The sequence below is a fragment of the Chroicocephalus ridibundus genome, chromosome 1, assembly GCF_963924245.1.
Source record: "Chroicocephalus ridibundus chromosome 1, bChrRid1.1, whole genome shotgun sequence".
Classification (NCBI taxonomy): Eukaryota; Metazoa; Chordata; class Aves; order Charadriiformes; family Laridae; genus Chroicocephalus; species Chroicocephalus ridibundus.
The window spans coordinates 181889444-181908796 of NC_086284.1; the positions used below are offsets into that span (position 1 = coordinate 181889444).

General features: G+C 42.5%; 1 protein-coding gene and 1 long non-coding RNA gene across 8 annotated transcripts in view; one reads left to right on the forward strand and one right to left on the reverse strand.

Moving 5' to 3' along the window:
- Positions 1-17002, reverse strand: LOC134510111 (uncharacterized). Of its 3 annotated transcripts, none has more exons than XR_010069500.1 (4): positions 16894-17002; positions 16191-16356; positions 12929-13142; positions 1-1679 (listed from the first exon to the last, which is right to left on the reverse strand). It is a non-coding gene; the product is annotated as an uncharacterized LOC134510111 (long non-coding RNA). The 3 variants fall into 3 exon arrangements; XR_010069499.1 differs by having other exon boundaries at positions 16191-16359; positions 16894-16997; XR_010069501.1 differs by lacking the exon at positions 16894-17002 and adding an exon at positions 16447-16562.
- Positions 16470-19353, forward strand: part of MDM1 (Mdm1 nuclear protein) — a 27320-nt gene continuing 24436 nt past the window's right edge. Inside the window, exons 1-2 of one of the 5 annotated variants that reach the window (XM_063322994.1) lie at positions 16470-16660; positions 17571-17676. In XM_063322994.1, the coding sequence (XP_063179064.1) occupies positions 16505-16660; positions 17571-17676 (262 nt within the window). In that variant the 5' untranslated portion in view covers positions 16470-16504. Of the gene's footprint in view, positions 16661-17013; positions 17186-17570; positions 17677-19353 lie in introns of those variants that run through there. The other 4 variants (XM_063322993.1, XM_063322996.1, XM_063322995.1 and 1 more) reach the window with 4 other exon arrangements.

The window sequence follows — 19353 nt, forward strand, 5'->3', positions numbered from 1 at the left end:
GCAGATTTTCTGTAAGAAGTAGAAAATATTTGCTCAATGCAGCAAACTTTGCTGACAAATGTAAGCTATATTGCTTCATTCAAATGTATATACTTGTTCTTTTTCTCCTCAAAACCTGAAGTCATTGTGTAGGTATACGTAATAAATATACCAGTTTAATATGGTATCTTTCCTAGTACCTCTTATCTTCTAATATAATCGTATACATTTCTTGAATTGAAATATGATGGTAAGCAGTGAGGCAGATTAACTGTTATGAGGACAATGGAAAATGTCTCAGGCATTCCCAAAATATTTCCATGTTGAAAGGAATTCCTTTAATCTTGAAGCTGATATTGTACTGTACTAGAACATTTGCCACTTCATGCCATTTTTATTCATGTTCATCCAGTCACCAGCTTTCCTAGGAAACCCATGCTTAACACTTGGGGCTAGATTTGCCAGACCTGCAAAAATCACAGAGACTGAACCTGTAAGAGGACACCCGTGTGTAAGGCCTTTCTGGCCCCTTGGGTTTTGGGTGAGGTGGACTAATATAGATGTTCTCATCTTCCTATGCCAAAGAAAGAAAAATATGCTAGAAATTCACATACTTGACACAATCGTTACAGAGAAGAGGAATGTCAAAATTCACCACTGATCCCAACTGGAAGTACATAAACCCCAATCATTTCTACAGTCTGAACTCAATTAAAACCAAATCTGATCAGAGCAATCAGTTCAAAGGCAGGATTCCTTTACCATCAGTTGCATTTATGAACACTGGTTAGAAATGTTCTGTGTTTTCTTGGGATCTCTTTTCAGTCAAATATCTGCTTGCTTTAATTCAGACCTTTAACTCAATGTCTTGGCACTACCAGCACCTTGCACAGTGATAGTCCCGAGCCAGCAAACCCCAAGCCTTGGTACTGGAGGGAACATCTGGTAGAAATAAGGCCATTTCCATTAAAAACCATGATTTTAGATGCATTTTTTGGGGAAGGGTGGAGAAATGGCCTGTCCAAAAGCACCATCCAAATGAAGCATGGTGCCACCTAACATTTTTATATAATACATTAGCAAGACGGTATAATCTGAAAGGGGTATCTGCGACTTTAAAGAGCTATTCTGCTCTCAGGAACTAAGGCAAATGCATTCGTTTTTTAAAAAAGGTTACTCTTAATGAGCCTGCAGGGAAGCTTTTTCTGAGAGGGGCATATTTGAGTGCAGTGCTATTATTCCAACAAATTAGTCATATTGCATCATCAACACGAAACAATGAAACTAAAGATTCAGAGCCCTAATTTGCTCTCACGCATACTGGTGTAACTCCACTGAGCCCGATTTTCTGCCACGCCCAAGCTGGGAAGAGATGTCTCAGAAAAGCCAGTCATAGCCTGATGACTGCTCCGCTCTCCCAAAGAGCTGGTGTCCCTGGGGACGGGATGGGACGGGAGCACCACGGGCTTGGCCACCTCCCTCCCCGCCTTTCCTCTTCCCGTGCGCTGAGGGGTACGTGGCAGCTCAGTGCCGGCCGGGAGCTCCCCAGGGTGCAGGCAGCCAGCTCAGGAGACAGGCTGTTTCCCACCTCCCTTTGTACTACCAGGCTGATGCAAAGCAAGGAAGCAAGAAGTGAATCACACAGAATCACTCCCCTTTCCTGGCATAGAAGAGTTGCAGAAGTCCATCGTTTCTTATGCCTGTTGAAAAGTAAGAAAGAAATCAGTACCTTTTGGTAGAGTTTGGAGAGAGATGCCTTTCTACTCTGTTCAAATAATACAATGGTCTGTGTTCTGATTGACCTTTGCAGTATTAACATTTTTAAAACATATTTTTTAATTAAAATGGGCTGGAACAAATTTCCGTTCTTGGTCCTGGATTGCGCCAGAGTTCACAACTGGGTTTCTTTCGCAACCCAAATCAAAACACTGAAGATGAAATACACACACTTTGATTCAAACTGTGCTCTCAGTGAGGTTTCCAACAAAACACTACATTTGACAAAGTGTGGAGCTACTTCAGATTTCCATGCAGTGAATTAAGATCAAAATCTGCCCTTGACATTTGAGTCTGCCTCCAGTTTAGATCAGGAGTTTTGACTCCGATCCATGTTTAAGTCTAGAATTTCATTCTATTTCTGCTGTCAAAAACCCTCACCTGTGCTCTTTTTAACATCTCTGCAACTTTATGCTTGTGTATAAACCGTAGAGTAAAAAAGTAAAACTAGTAACTAAATCAGCAGGAACGTGATCTACTAAGCATCATCATCCGAGCAGTTCTTTCCCCTTCCCCCACATGCCAGCTTGTTCCCAAGCATTAAATCACAATGCGAAGGCTGCCCTACAAAAAAGCACCCGGGGAAAGCAGTTGTAGTATTCTAGGGCCAGTTTCATCTTTACATGTGTATTTGTAACCATGGCGGATGAGGGTGAGAAAGCTACGTGGGCAGGGAAGCAATTGGAAGTAATCACAGAACAGACTTACATAAGCGAAACGATGCATACAAGTAGTCTTTGGAGATTAAAGATATTTGGGTTGGGAGAGAAGCTTTAATTGGAATTGACCTTGTAAAACATGCTCCCTTATGTTCAGGCTTATAATCATGGGTGGGCCGGCGGATCTGTTTAAAAATGCCTGGTTCACATTAACCACTCAGTTTTTAGAGACAGTTTTTAGATGCTTGGTGGTATCACAGAGAACAAATTACTGCATTTGACTATTGATCCGGCGCACTAGCAGTTAATGGAAATGAGTACAGATGTTTTGTGTAGCACCTCAGACAGCACTATCATGCAATGTTCTGACATAAGAAAACACTTCCCTTCAGGAAAATGAAATACTAATAATTCAAGTGCTGCTACTGGGACATCAGATTTCCAATTGCTGATCTCCAGATACATTTTTAGAAGGAACAGATATTAGAGGAAAAGATCAATAAGCTGGGAGATTCTCCCAGGAAGATTTGGTCAAAATTAGTTCCTTTGACTGTAACACAGATCCAAACGCGATAGGCCCATCACTAACAAATGAGCTGTTTTGCTCAGGAAAGATATGCAGAAAAGAAATGCTGTATCTTTTTGCACTCTGTGTGGGGCATGTGAAGGGCTGGGCTGGAAAGGGGCAAAGCAGATTTTTATGAGGCAGCCCAGGGCTGAGATTTTCAGGCTCTAGCTGCAACGATGAGTGCCTCTCCCTGACTCTTTCGGCCTCTGAAATAGCATACACTGATTGTCTGTGAAATAGCCCAAATTCCATCCTCTCTTTAGAAACTAAGAGTGTGAATACTGGGTGTTTTGAATTTGCAGACTTTTGATCGTATGTCCCTGATGTGAGTTGGTAGGGTCATTCTGTTTTTATTTGGTGAATACTGAGTCCCAGTAATTCACTCTGTCCTAGTTTGAGCAACACAGGACTAATTTATCTTCTAATGCTTGGGAAAAATGCACCTCTAGAAGACTCTGGTGTCTGAATTTGTGAAAATATTTACTTTATAGCCAGCTATGGTATGCGGGTTTCAAGGTCTCAGTGTTTTCGAGCCTTGCCAGGTGCAGGGATGAGGAGGAGTGAGATCCGGGCACCTGACCCAAGAGAACGTCTTGCCCCGGTGCCGGACCCCTGAGCCCTCCCTTTCTTCCCAAAGCCGTAGAGCTCACACTGTCCGACATTTGCTGTCCACTGCTGGGAGTGCGCAGCTTCCTGCTGATAGAATTGGCTGAATATAATCCTTGTATATTTTATATTGGTATTGGGATCAATACTGTTCTGTGGTATTATTAATGTTCATTATCTAGTCATATTATATTAAATCTGTTTATATTTCAACCCTTGGGTTTCCTTGTTTTTTCCCCAATTCCCCTTCCTGGTTGGGGAGGGGTAATCAGGTGATAGAATAATTGCCTAAATGACAATAAATTGTTGTGGGTTCCTCAAACCATAATACACTCTCTCCCTTTGCAAGTACGTTTTCAAGGTTTGCTCCCTGGGCTGTTCCCCTGCATCGGCTGTGCCCCTGTAAGTGCCGTGGGGCCATGGCACCCCAGTGTCTCACAAGGACCGGGCACTGCTGATGGGAAAATGTGTGAGACCCAGTTCTGGCTCCACAGAACAGGGGAAAAGGATGGCGAAGCATCTCTGCCTGAGCGGAAAAAACACTCCAAGCAAAGACCCTCAAACAAGTTCCTGCCCCTGTGCAGGCTCCAAGTTTCAGGGCTTCTGTGGCTACTATCATGTGTTTTTAAGTGCTGTCCACAATAAATCTGTAGCTAAATTGCATATAATTGACAATTGCAAGTAAATCGCAGTCCTTCTCAGGCAAGAGACTTCCAGTGTGAGAATTCACATATATGCTTTAGAAATGTTTGAGAATCATTGACTGAAATTTGTGCTGACAAAAAATCAGCTTTTGGCAAATTTCCTCAGAAATAGTACGCTTTCCTCTATGTTATATAAAAATTAACATTTCCCCCCCTTTTTAACTCATTGGCCATAATTGAGAACTTTCTCAGTTTTCTGCCAAAAAACACGTTTCCTGTAAGGAAACTCTTTCTTACTCCTGCATGCAGTTTCTGATTGGCTTCGTGTGTATAACCCCCGTCACCGTAGTGTCTGAGTGCAGCATCACACTTCCAGGAAATCAAACCAAATTCACATTTGACACAAATGACTCAGGAACTTATACAAGAGTAATGTATTCAAACATGCTGTTTGTATAAGAAATGGGAATTGGTAAAAGTATTTTTAAAGAAGTAGTCTCTGATCTTTCGCTTCCTGCAACCTCAGACTCCCTTAAAATCCTTTGACATGCCTCAATTATTTTTCAGCCAACCTTCTATTGCTAACCTCTGCGCAGGCTTTCAAAGTGGATGCTGTCCAGAAATCCTATTACAATAAATTTACTGTATTTAAAAAAAAAAAAAACAACTGAGGAAGAAATAAGATATGGTCATATTATTAAGTCTGACTGTTCACCATTGCCAGCCTTTCATCCAGCCCTTTGTTTATTGTCATCTTATCCTGCACTTAATCTCATTTAAAGCATAGGTGCTTTAGTACAAGGACCTTCCATTTTCTTTATTTTGAGTGCCTTCTGCATATATGATACCACATTTAAAGTACATATTCTCTCTTTAAAGTGCTTTCCACATCTATGATGCTGTAGAAATAAAAAATTGTTACAAAAGCTTAATCAAGAATTGTAAGCCTACCCAGAACATATTTCTGTAGCTCTCAGCCTCCTTTGTTGTAAATAGCAAGGCCAACTTTCCTGTATTTTAAGAGAGATCAATTATCATAATTAACTAAAAATGCTGCTTACTTAACGGATTAGGTATTAGCAAATCTGAATAAAAAATCAGCAGTATATTAGAGTGTATATTCCTAAAGAAGTCTTGAGGATCACTTGCTTTAACCAGAAGTATCTTGGGATCTCTAATACCTACTTGGAGAGCCATCCAAGGTTTCCAGATTGACATCCCACTCAGAGGATACTGTGACAGCAGCTCTCCCCAGACCTGCAGTGCAATGTCAGTGCTGGCCTGGAGGCGAAGCAGTGCTGAGGCACTTCAATTTACAACCTTGAGATCTAAAAGCAAGGTTGCACGGGATAAGCTGCGTGGCCGTGGCCAGAGGGAATGGGACGGCAATGGCAGCTAGCTAGCCTCAGTTTTATGGTGCAGTCCTAGCTGTCCACATCTCTGTAGCTCCAAGGAAAAAGAAGACTGTGTGCTTTAAATACCTGGTTGCAGAAATACAGGAAAAACTTATTAGTAGCAATGGATTTTCATTTTGCCCAGAGGGAGGAGGCAACACAGCAGTTCTGTTCCAAACATATCCTCCTTCCCCCATTATCTAGAAGACTGTGTGCAAACGAGAATGAAGTGGACTTTCCAGATGAGTCCTGTGCTGGCGGCTATCGTGGTGGTGGTAGTCTTTTCTCTTACTGGATGGCAGCTGTTCAGCAAAGCATTAAATGTTTCAGCATTTTTTCAGACGTGTTTTCTGCTGCATCAGGTTCGTGCCACCTAGTGGTGACAGTCCCACCGTGTCGCATCCCAACGGTAACGCAGATGGTGGTTTTCACATCTCTTCATGAAAGACAATAATAGAGTATACTTTCAAATGATAAACCAAAAAAATGTCCTGGGTTATTCATCCGTACCCTGGGTGCTCAGGTAAGTTTTTTCTTTCACCTCCAAACTGCACATCAGCCCTTAGAAGACTGCAGATGATATCCCAGACTTTGGTGAAAGAAAATGCCAAAGGCAGGCATTAACATCTGTAAATTCTCCTGCCCACTCCAGCTGGCCTCTGCCTGGGTCTTGAAGCCAGAGGCAACGCAGTAATAAACCAGAAGAATAGAGAAGTGCTTCGCTCGGGCAGTTCTCACTCATTGCTACTTCTTCATCTGCCCAAGTCCTCATACAGTTGTCAACAGTCCATGTATTGCCTGGCAGCCCTGAAAGGCATATCTTAAAAAAAAAATGTTTCTAAATAGCTTTATTTAACTGATCTTGTATTTCACTTCGAATTATGATTATTGTCTAAACTTAACCTGGAATAGATCTGCTTGACAACTAGTTGTCAGCAAACCTGTAGTAAATATTAAATTAAAATTCCTCCATTTGTCTTTGTTCAATGACATTTTCAACCTCACTTAAGCAAAGACTTTTGAAGATTTCTCATCTTTTTGGTTGTACAATTTAATTCAGGGAGGGAGAAAAAAGACAACATCTATCCACATTGCAGTATTGGAGTTGTACCAGGAATGAATCTGGACCAGCAGATTTATTGACCAAAACACAACAGAAGAAATTGTTGACTTCAATCTTTCTGCACTAAGCAAGCCACAGAACAGACTGCAGTTTTAACGAATAGATTGCAATGGAAAATTTCTAGTACTGTGCATTCATGTGCAGTTTAATGGATTCAGGCCAGTACTGAAAAGAAAGTCTGCACTCAAGTCTTCAGAGAAACCATCATGCCATAAAATCTGCATTGTCTCCATTCAGAGACCGAAGATTCAACTTGGCCTGTGGGGAGGTAGGAAGCAATCTGAAACCCTGAGCTGCTTCACAAGTCACTCCCCAGGTGGACAGAAAAATATGGTGCTTCTGCCACTCTTTTCTGGAAACTGTTAGATTAGTTTTAAATTAATACTGGGATCCCCTATGAGTTCTTCTGACAAAAACTGTTGATAAAAGCTCGTGATAACATGTAACCTTTACTTCAGCACCTCTGTAGTTGGTCCTGCTCTCTGTGTGATGTGTGGTCCTTTGTCTGTTTTTCTGCTGTGCATCCTTCTTCCAGCAAGCCTTTCTGCCATTGGGATTAGCCAAAGTGCCAAGAAGCAAATGCAAGTTCTGAGTCTAACAGAAGCGTTACTATGCCAAAAAAGGCTTTTAGGCATTTTATCAGTGCTTCTTAAATAATCCAATTCAAAACACAACGAGAAGTATGTCTGAGAGATGAGCCATGGTTCTCAATGAATGTAAAAAAAGGATTAGAAAAGCATCATTTATTGAGGATTAAATATTGTATAGACAAAAGAAATGTGGGAAATATGTCTTCTTTAGACTGTCTTAATACCATGCTTTCAGCATTCAGTGAGTGTCAGGAGTGGAGCTAGTGCAGATGTAAAAAGATTAGGAGGAAAATCACTTGGAAGAGCTGCTGCATTAGAGTTAACATTTTCAAGTTAAAATAAGCACAGATGCAGCATGTAACCAACGTAACATCTTCTTTAACAGCAAATTGGTTACTTGATCATGACTATGTTTGGCAGGGAGAAAATGCTGTGAGCAGAAAAAAAAATATCAAACATTAACTCTCAAATAATTTTTCTAAATTTGAAAATGCAACAACTTCATAGAAACTGCCAGCATGACCCATGCTTAAAGAAGAGACCCAAAATGGAAAGCAAATGAAAAATACCCATTTTCTCAAGCAAGGCCAATACACCAGCTGTGATAATGCAATCAAGCTGGATTGCCTTCTTGGATCCTGTTGCTACTGTTCAATTAACATGTCCAATGATTTTCAAACTTCTTTCTGATATTATTTCTACTACAAAATCTAATTTCTGGTAAGACCAGAGCAGACTGAGACTCTCCTATTTAATTTTCCCCCAACAAAAAAGTAAAGTTTTTGGAAAATTTGAAGCTTTTCAATTGCAAAATTTAGACTTTTTTCATCAGGTGATTGCACATGAAATATTTAATTTCCAATTATTTCCACATAGTATTGTAACCACCAGAGAAAATACTCTGTGGGAGGTTAATGCCACACCAGAGGCTACCTGCTTAGGTATTTACTACTGCTCAGCGGTGCTTTACCCTGGATACTTTTCTCCAAATACAAGGTGGGATATAGTTTTCTGCTTGCCTTGGTGGCTGCAGCAGTTTTGCAAATGGGTGTTAATTAGTCACAAATAGCCTGTCCTTACCATGCTGCTACACTGGAGACTGTGCAGTCAGGGAGGTAGTCACACATTAAATAAAAGATAAGGACCAATGGGATATTCTGAAAATTTTAACCCTACTTTTTTGTATGTGAAAATTCAAAATCAAATAGAAACTTCCAGCACAAGAGAGCCAAAAGAATGAGTCTTTTCCTACGCATCTCTATTTATAATTTATATTTAAAAATCTATCTACTACTCACAACTTTTACATCCTGGTGGGGATGATGAAGAACTGCTTTGTTCCGATAAGAGCATTTCAACTTGGTTATGCTACCAGAAGTAGTGGAACACCTGCCTGAACTGATGTTTAAAAACAATTAAGTACCACCACTGTTGGTTTTAACTTGCTATGATATCACTCTTTACATTAATGCTTTCACCATCCCTGTCTTCAGAACAGGATGTCTCTTCCTCCTCTTGGGGTTACCAGGAATGTTTTTCCAGACATCAGGAGGGCTTTCTGGACATGATAGTTACAACTTTATCTCTTCCCAGGATACTGTAACTGAGGGCTGGATTTTGACAGCTTGCTCCAACTGATGATGGTGAGACCCAGAACTTCTGCAGGTGGGGAGGTATATGTTTCAGTCACAAAACCTTTTGCTGCCGTTCCAGATTTCAGATTAAAAATCCCACAAAATTTATTCAGATTTTACCTGGGACAGTCTATTTACTTGAGAAAAAGCTTTGCCAGAAATCACAGCTATAGACTACTCCCATGAATTACATCAAGCCACTGCTCACACGGGTCAAGTTCAAGCCACTGACTAGAACATAAAAGTTTATAATACATAATCCTTTTTAGATGGCTTAGCAGAGATGATGAGCCAATGACCCTATGACTAGATCTGGCCTGCAAAGCAGTTAATCTGGTCTGCGGAAAGAAAAGAGACACCTTCAGCAGACTGTACCTCTGAGGTCGCTCCACTGGTTTCAGTGGGAGCTACTTATGAGAAGGAAATTGCAAGATTTTGTTCCAGGTACTGTCACGGAAAGAAAAACTCTAATGAAATTATCTTTGGAAGTGTACCACTGCAAGTCAGGTATTTTGAAATGAATCCAACGTATCATATTAATTGCATATATTTTCTAAACGCTGTTAAGTACTGAAGGCTCTGGTTTATCTGAAACCGAAAAGGCATCCAAGACTTAATTGACTGAAACTTGACTTTTGGGCACTGAGACTGAGCAGCTGCCATAAGGACCAGATTGCTGGTTGGGTGGCATTTTCCTTTCCAACAATATTAGGAACTTTAGATTTTGCTACAGATTGGAAGAAAATACTAGAAAGCATCATTGTTTGTGCAGACCAGCTGTAAATATGGCAAGGCCCACTGTGACTATTTTGTAAAGGCCCTGAGAGGATCGCCCCACCGCCCCCCCCAAGCTGCCAGGGCTTGGGGACAAGGCAGAGTCAGTGCAGCCGAGGATGGCCCCTTCCCACTGGTGTCCGTGGGGTGAGATCCAAAGGCAGCACCATGGGGCTGCTGCAACTGGGACCCACCCCTGGCCCCATGGAGCTGCTCCCGGCTGAGGCCACGGTGCTTGGTTCCTGCCGGGGTAACAGCTCCTGCCATGCCTGTGCCCAGCCTCAGCCCATCCCCATGCAGTGGCTTTCCTTTATCTGGGAAAGTGTGGAGTCAGGATCAACTGTACAAGTCTTGTGTTTCACAACTCCCAGTTAGCAAGCCCACAAAGAGCAGCAGCGACCACCAGGTCTCTCCCCAGGACCAACAGGGGTAGGACCAGGCTCAGCCCGTAGCTCCACACCTGCCTCCCCTGCAGCCAACCCAAAGACTAATGCTATCAGCCAGAGACGGATGAGGCCCTCCAGGAGCACCCTCAGCTTGCTCAGTTTCTCTGGTGGGCATTATCTGTAGGAAATAATCTTCTGGAGAAACTTGAGATACGCGTGTCACAGTGATGTCAGATCTGCCTTAGAAGGGACTTCAGGATTTTTGCCAACTGCCGTTTACACAAAACTCTATTAGAATGGTGTCCCGTGGGGCTGCAGATGGGGAAGGAGGTAGGAAACAGCTGCGCTGGTAAATATTAGATTTCTTTGTGTTCCTATGTATACCAGACAGAAGAGAGGCTGAGACAATTAAGAATCTCAGTTTTAGTAAGGACACACTGACGAGACCATTAAGATTTTATTTGTGTGGCACTGGATCACCTACCAGTCCAAATGGATGGGACAGAAGCACATGATGGCACTTCTGGTGAATTACCCAGAGTACTCAATGTGGTATTTATACTGGCTTTATATTGTCTGGTGGGAACTGGTAATACCTAGTCTGGCATAAAACTGGTGTGGTATGGACAGAATATACTCAAACCAATATAAACTGGAACATTTTTTTAGCACATTCAAATCACATGCCTGTGGCTCTTTTCACCCTAGAACTGCAGTGTTTTGGTGCAGTATTCAGTGCCCTAAAACATTCTTGTGTATTGCCTACCATAATCCCAACTGACAAGCTGAGCTGCAGTAACCAAAGGCTTATACAGAGTGTTCAGAAGCTCTTGTTTTGTGAACACCTCATCAGAACCAGGTACACAGTAAAACAGATTCCTTGCAACACCTAAATACAGCTGAGAGATGTATTTATATCAGCTTCTGTGTGTACCCAGTGCAAAAAAACGCCAGAACAAGGAGCTATTCAAGCTGCCAGTAGTCCAGGACTACGAGATCCTGCTTACTTGCAGATTTGTGATGAGCCATCTACAGAGGACAGCTAGAGCAGGGCTCATTCAGATGTCCTGCTTACTGTAGTTACTGGCACTCTTTGAGGGGAGACAAGTTTCCAAATCTGGCTTTCGTGAACATTTAAAGCCACATACCATCACTGTCAGGGACACCGGTGGCAGCAGTGCTGGTGGCCACTGCTAGTGACAGCAGGTCCTATACCTGGCTGCAAAGTATACATACTCAAGAAGAATGCATGAACATGATTTGGGATCCTCTCTGCTACACTACTATAATCAATGCTTTCAAATCACCTTATTAGAAGGTACCAGAGCTAGTAAAGTAATTGTGTCCACCAAATCTAGTTTTCCTAGACACAATGTAGCTGGCACAGTAATATCTAACAATTTTTATGGTTTGTGGATAAATGTAGGTTTGTATATGTAACTGCTTTGGAGCATTATTCTTAATCCTGTGGGCTGTCAGGAGGGAAGAGACACCCATTGAAAAAGGCTGAAGAATCAAAGTCTGGTCTGTGTTTAGTATAAGTATGTTATCGAGCTGTACCAGTAAAGGCTTGCCTTCTGCTGATATTTTAACAAAACGTGAAAACAAAAAGAGCAAGGAAATTTGCATTGCAGTTACTGGAGGGTTAATGGATAAAATGGCAGGTAAAAAAGTTGATATGACTCAGAATCTTGAGTACTAATACCACTTCGTAAAAATAATTCTGTGTATCTCTGTGACAGAAAGCCATCACCATAAACCGCTGTGGTGACCCAAGAAATTGACAAAGGCCAGATTCATACTACAGAGGAATATGCAGCTTCTTCTCTTCACCAGTAGGGGAGAAAGTGGGTAACAAGCTATCTATCTGGAGCCAGCTAGCCCTGGTATCTACAACAAATGAGTTCGTGATAGTAAGAGGGAATATCTGATCTATGCAAATGCCACTAATGGCTCTTCCTGCAGCTGGGTGCCAAAGTTGTTTTCCCTTTGATCATATTGTTCCCTTCCCAGTCTCCCTAACCTCAACGCTGTTACAGCTACTGGTACAGTGTATTTCAAGCTATTAATAATGTCTCTTTTAATATTGGTACTACAAAACACAGTGGTTTTACATACTTTTTTTTCCAAAACATGGCCCTATTGCATTATCATATTTTTATAGAAAACAGCTAAAATACAGATATCAGCACAGATGACAGACGCTGCTGCAAACTGCACTGATAGATCATTATTACCAGAGCAAGAACAATTTCTACAGGTTCCTTTACCACAACGTTGCCAGATGAAAAAAATCTGCCTCTGTGTCGACCTAGACGTACAAAACCTGAATTTGTCTGAACATTTTCACTCTGACTTACAGGGCTGTTGAAACAGACTTCTGTCTGTCCACCTCCTGAAGGACACCACCAGGAATGCCAGGGAAGAGGGAGAGCTGCTCACATTTGGATTCCAAAAGGTAAAGGACAATCTTCTTCCAACAGTGTGGCTAATTCTCACTCCCCTAATGAGCCTTCCTTTCTAAATGGCTATAGTCTGTTAAAATCACCGAGGTATGATTTGTTATTGATGTATGTATATAGCCCCAAGTGTGATAGCAGATTATTGTTACAGACGACATGCAAAGTAAGAAATAAAAAGAAACATTACAGAAGTTTGATTTAACAGAAAGTTCCACATGTCTCTTACAAAATCTTTTCTTAATAGATCATAGAGAGTTTTGGCTATCTAGCAGATGGCCCTCTACAGTGACTATTAGCGTTTTCTCCTTCCCTTTTGAAGTTGAACTGCATTACCTTGCCAACACAGCTGAGCCCGCCAACCCGAGCCGTGAGGTACCCAAGGCCAAGCTCGAGTTTCCATTGTTACGGTGCAGTTACCAATGCATCAGACCATGCCGGGATTACACACATCCTGCCAACAGGAGTTACTCCCTCAGGGGCTGTCATAACAGATTACTTATGCCAGCGTTGCACAATTTTGCTGCTGCAGTGTGTAAATCTTCCACACCTTTAAAAACAGAAAGGAGATTATTTCTACGTTATGAACAGTTTTGTAGACTAGTAATGAATGAGTGTGTAGAGTCGCACAAATATCACAAAGTAGTGCCCTGTGCTTCTTACAGAAAAGGAGATCACTATTGTTTATAGCTACAAGTTGGCTGTATGCTTCTTTGCTAAAGGATGAGCAGCTGTGGTTTCACTGTGCTCTCCAGGCAAACATTAGATCAAAATTAGATCAAAATGACACATGCTCTCCTACTTTCCTTTTTCTTCTAATCTAAGAAATGAAGTTATCCACTGTCACCCTTGCATCAGCTTCAGATGTTTGAGATACTTTGTTCTGTTTCTGAAGCTGAATTCTATGCTTTTTAAAAAATATCTTGTGCTTTTATAATCAAAATAAACTTGTGATCAGCATATACCAAGCTACTGTTAGGAATCTCTTATTATTTTCACTTTAAAGAGAGAGGAATGACAGAAAGGCCAGGGATGCTGATTTCAAACATCGTCTGATCTGAGACACTTTGGAGTTTCAGTATCACCCTGGGATGCCACAGAGGCTGACAGTCCTTGTTTATGGAAAGCTCTGCAGTATGTGTCCAGCCTTGGGTGGGTAAAAGTTGAAGTTCTCAAAGGCAGCGGTCACTTTTGACAGTGTTTTGCCCTAAGAGATAGTGCACAACGCGCAAAAAAATGGATTGTGTGCTGAGAGTTGGACCTGTCTATCCACACTTCATGTTCATTTTATGACCTCTTTTACAGTCAGAAAGATGAACTACATAGGCTTCTCTGCAATTAGGAATGAAATTGTATCAGAGGGACAGACTAGTTTAAGATGATAACAGTTAATGCTTTTGCCAAGCTCAAGAACCATTACTGAGGCACGAAGCCAGGATATCTTTGAATTCAGATCCCTGTAAGCAACAGAACACTGCCCCTTAATGACTGCCGGATCAGCTCTGTAACTTGAAAAAGGGATTGAAATGAGTACTAAAATTGAAGTAGTTTTAACACTGCAGTTTCTAAATGAGTTGTAAAATAAGCTGGAACAAGTCTTCATGAGGAACATTTGCTATTAAGAATAAAACCATGGGACTTGAGCCAGGCCAGCTGTGCTACTGCTCCTCCTTTGCTCCTGTACCAGTAGGTGCCAGAGGCTACAGACTCTGGAGGTAGAAAACACATTTCATTGCTCTCATTTGATTCCCTCAGGCTGACACACGGAGCGGAGTTGAGAGGCTCCACGGCAAGCTGTGGCTAGCCTTCTTTGGCTGGAGGGAGGATTGCTGATACATCATGCTTTGAGTTTTGGCAGGAGAGACCATCAAGGTTAAAGCAAAAAAGAAAGAGACACCAGGTTACCAGCTGTCTAGGGCAGGGTTGCCAGTGGTACACAAGTTTACAAGCAGCGTGAGAAACAGGTCATAGAAAGGTCCCCATTTAGTTAGATGCTAGACAGTTAGCTATTCACAGGCTGATGTTCAAGTGAAAGGTGCAAGGGAAAACCTAACTTTATCAAGCACTTGAAGTCAGGACTCAAGAGGCCTGGGGTCAAGAGACAGAGAACGTCAAAGATAAGGGTCAGGATATGCAGCTAGATGTAGTGAAGCTAACAGGCAAACAAATGATGTGAAAAGAAAAATATATGGCTCACAAATTATCCATTTGAAATTATACACATAAAAAATTAAAAAGAATTTTCACATGGTTTAGCAAGAAAAATCACATTTGTTGATTCATTTGAAGAACAGCAACAAGAAGATCTAAAACTGAAGTATCAGTAACGCAAAATAAAATATTTATATTTGCTTTACAGGAAATAAAGGAGGAAGATGGTCAGCCTCTCAAGTGTTCTAGAAATGTGAAGTGACTTGAACTCAAAACTATTTAAATGTCTTATGTAGCAACACAAGCTTTAAATGCTTATTTTTTTAAACAATGGGATCCAATAAATAATACAGCCCACTTACCGAGGGATGCAAATTTACATCAGTCCCAGCTAGTTTATTTCCCAGAAAACTTGAAACAGTATTTTCCATCTTTTCAGGACGTAAGTTTGTGAATGCACTGTAACTTCTTCTACACATGGATCCATTTTTATGATTTCATTATTTATTCAGGACTCATATTAAAATATTATTACCAGCCTAAGCATTATAGCATTCTTACATCATATTACCTTGAATAACTGTGTTCAGTAATGTATATACATTGAGCTTGAAGTAGCTAGTATACACCAGCAGTGATAAAGAGCATGAGGCAGAGATCCTAGTAGCTCAGTGGCTGACATATTTACTAAAGTGCTTCCTCCCCATCAGCTATTCCTATCTATCTCTTAGCTATAAGGAGAAGATTTAAAATGCAATTTAAATCAATCAGTGCATATAGAGGAATGTGAATTCGACTGTTTCAGGATAATTTATTTTGCTTTATCTTAAAAAAAGGGAAAGACATTGTTAAGAAATATAATATCCTGCATTTCAGGATGGTGTGGTGTCGTGTTATGTTTCTGCATTAAAGAATCAAACCCATCTCCGAATCCAGACAGACCCAAACCATCTATAAATGCATTATTTTAATTTGGTTAATTGGAAAACACCCTAAAAACATACTGAAACTATGTTTGGCGTGGTTTCCACACATATCAAAGAGGAAAGATTCATGGCAAACCCGGAATCTGTATTTTGAACAAGGAGATTGCCAGCTGGCTTTTCACATTCTGTAACAAGTTTATGCATTACTTCAGAAAATGTACTGAACCTGATTGAACATTACAAAATAAACCATTGTAATAACAAACCAAACTATTTTATTTGGTGGACCTAGCAGTTTCAAGTGCAATCATGAAGCAAATTATAACAAAATATATTTTCATGATCTTGAAATTTATATAAAGATGTGTGAAACTTGGAAATGCTATCAACGCAGCACATTTCTTCCTTTTTATTCTCTGCTGTTTATGCTGCAGAAGAACATTTTACTTTGCTCGCAAGCCTTTCATCACCGATTGCTGCTCTCTCGTCCCTCACATCACCAGTAAAAAACTGTTGCTTACCTTTTTTACAGGGTCCGACTGGACCTAAACTTCAGTTAAGTCAGTGGGGCTGGCACCAAATCATTCCTTCCATGTCTAGCAGGGTGCTTTGCAGACACAGAGGTGACAAAGCCCTCTCTGGAGAAGCTTACGCTGCACTAGAGGCATCAGCGACCATCAACAGGCCCTGCTAAGAAGGAAAACGGGGAGGGTCAGCAGCCATGGGCACAGGGAGCGCACATTGCCTAAGCCATTTTGTTTAGGATATTTATCTTACCCCCTTTTTTACCACCCTCTCGGTTCTTTTTGATTTGATACAGTCAGTGAGAGTCAGGATGGAGATTTGCAGTGGGAAGGCGGTCAAAAAAGCAAGCCCCCAGGGAAGATCGGAACAAGAAGGTGGATTAGGAGCTCCTGACTGCGCGGCGAGGTCGGGCGAGGTGGCAAAGGAGGATCGGCTGCTGGCACGCCACCACACAGGCTCCAGAAAGGTAAGGGGACTTATTTTTTCCTTTCTCTAAATGCTATTTTTGTACCAACATAACGCTGTGAGAGTGGGTGCGCGATTTTTTTTTTTTTTTTTAATCAGGCGTCCAATATTCCCCTGGCCTTGCGCTGCGTTAGCACCAAGTGCCCGACGCTACGGACTGACAGGCTGCTCGGTGCACCCTCCCCCCGCCCCTGCGTCGTCCTTCCCCAGATAATGGCGATATAGCGGCCTTACCCTGCCGCAGGGAGGGGAAAAGTCTTTTAACGTAGGTAAAACACGGCCCCTGAGGGCAGCGCCCTGAGCGCAAGCGGTCACCGCCCCCGGCCAATATGGCCCCCGAGCGCAACCCCCTGAGGGGAAGCGGCCGCCGGCCGCCGCGCTCCCCGCCCTCTCTGGGGCGGCCGCCGCGCAGGCGCCCGGCGAGGCGGGCCGAGGCGGGCCGGCCCGGCGGCTTTGCCAGGGTAACGGTGGTGTTGTCGGCCGCGGCCCGGCAGACCCGCACTCCGCCATGCCCGTACGCTTCAGGGTGAGGCGGCGCCGGGCTGCCGGGCGGCGGCGGGGGGTGTGCGCGGCCCGGCAGGGCCCGGGGGGGCGGAGCGGGCCCGGCGGGGCCCGGCAGCCGGAGTGGGTGCAGCGGTTTCTGGGGTGCCCCAGGCGAGGCGGGAAAGGGGAGACCCTTGGGCTTATGAGCGCTGGCTAATAAAGACAGAAGGAGCGTGGGTGGCGGAGGGTTCAGGCTGTATTTGTTCCTGAAATTTTGCTCGCTTTTTTTCTCACTAGTTTTTGCTTTGCGATATGGGTGGGTTTGGGAGCTGCAGCGGCCCCCTTGGTGTTTTTGCCTTTGGAGAGCTTACCCAGAGGAGCAGGGAAGTGGGGTACGTGCCTGACAGACGCCTCTCTGTTTGCTGCAGGGACTGAGTGAATATAAGAGAAACTTCAGATGGAAACCCCCAGAGTTTTGTAGCCTGTCCCAGCAGCAGAAATCCTTATGGGCAGGACTTCGGTCGGATCAGTTTGGTAAGCACCCCTGAAAGCCAACCCCTTGATTGCACACCCCGACACTCTCCGAGCCAGCCGTGGTGAGGGTGAGCCTGGCCTGCAGGAGCTATGCAGAGGTTTGCTGTGATTGAGCGTGCGGCCACAGTGAACTGGTAGTGTTTGCAGTTTGTACGTTTTCTACAATTAAAAAATACAGTCGTGGTCATCATTTAGAATGTGTTTTTGAATGCTTTCTGGCTACACTGAAACTTTCTTTTAATTTTAGTGCTATTCATATAAAACCTGAAAAATAAGCGGTTTCTGACATGGGTCCCAAACATGAAGCACAGATGCAGTGTTAACCCATACGGGGCGTGTAGAAGGAGGCATTGAGTTACCTGTGGTGCGTGCAAACAGTAAAATTCTGTAGTAAAGAGGAGAGGAATTTAGGGCAAAGTTTGATACAAAGTAAAATTGTTATGAAGACCTACAGGGGCAGTTAGCTGGGGATAAAAAAAAAAAAAGAAGACATGGGCATTAAATGGAAAAGCTTGTGAGCAATCACAGAATCATAGAATGGTTTGGGTTGGAAGGGTCCTTAAATATCATCTCATTCCAACTCCCCTGCCATGGGCAGGGAGACCTTCCAGTGGACCAAGTTACTCAAAGGCCCATCCAGCCTGGCCTTGGTGCTGTAGTCAAGGACTTAAGGGTTATCATGACAGGAAAATGTTCAATTGGAAAGTAGAAGACAAAGGAAATAGCATCTGGATTGAAAGGCCCATAGGGAGTTGAGGAAAAGGAGTAATCTGCAGAGTGATGACAAGTGCAGTGCTTTGAAAAGGAGTAGCAAAATATAGGAATTACTGTAGTGGCATAAGACAGATTAACAAAAATGTGCAATTCAGCACAACCACACCATGCAGTCTGTGTAATTAGAGTCCAGTATATTTATTCTGTCGTGGTTTGGGCTGGGCTGGCCACTAAAACAAATGACAGATGCTCTCCCCATCTTTTCCCTTCAGGGAGGGAAGGATGAGAAAGAAAGAGACTTGTGAAATGAAAAGAAACTAAACTACTTTAATGAAATATTAATAATAAAAAGAAAAGATAATATTAATAAGAAAATAATGAAATACATATAATATACAAAACCAGTATTGAGCTCCCAGGATGACGATCACGTCACCAGCAGGCACTGGGAAAGTCCCAGACTGGAATCAGCAACAGTCGGGAGCTGAACTCAGGATCTGGAGTCAGGAAAGCACAAATCATGGTCAAAGGCAGACAAACAGACAGAGTCCTCCCCAGATACGAGCCATCAAAGAAAGAGAGCTGACCCTTTGATCCCTCAGCTTTTATACTGAGCATGAGGCAGATGAGATGGAATACCCCGTTGGTCAGTTTTGGGTCACCTGTCCTGTCTCCTCCTACCCTACAGGTGTGACCCCTCTATGCATATAACAAAGTTATCTGACCTTGTTGTTATAGCAATAAGTATAACCAGGAGCCTCTCTGCATACCATTCCTTGAAGAATGGTGACACTGTCTAAAAAATAACACTGTTAATTTTAGAGAGTTTAGTTAGAAGAGGCTTAGCTGAAAAGTAAAATTACTGAAAAGAAAATTGGTTCTGTTTTACCTCAAGCCAGGACATGTTCCTACAATATGGTAAGTGTTCTAAATTATGGCTAGTAATTAAGAACCAGCCACTGG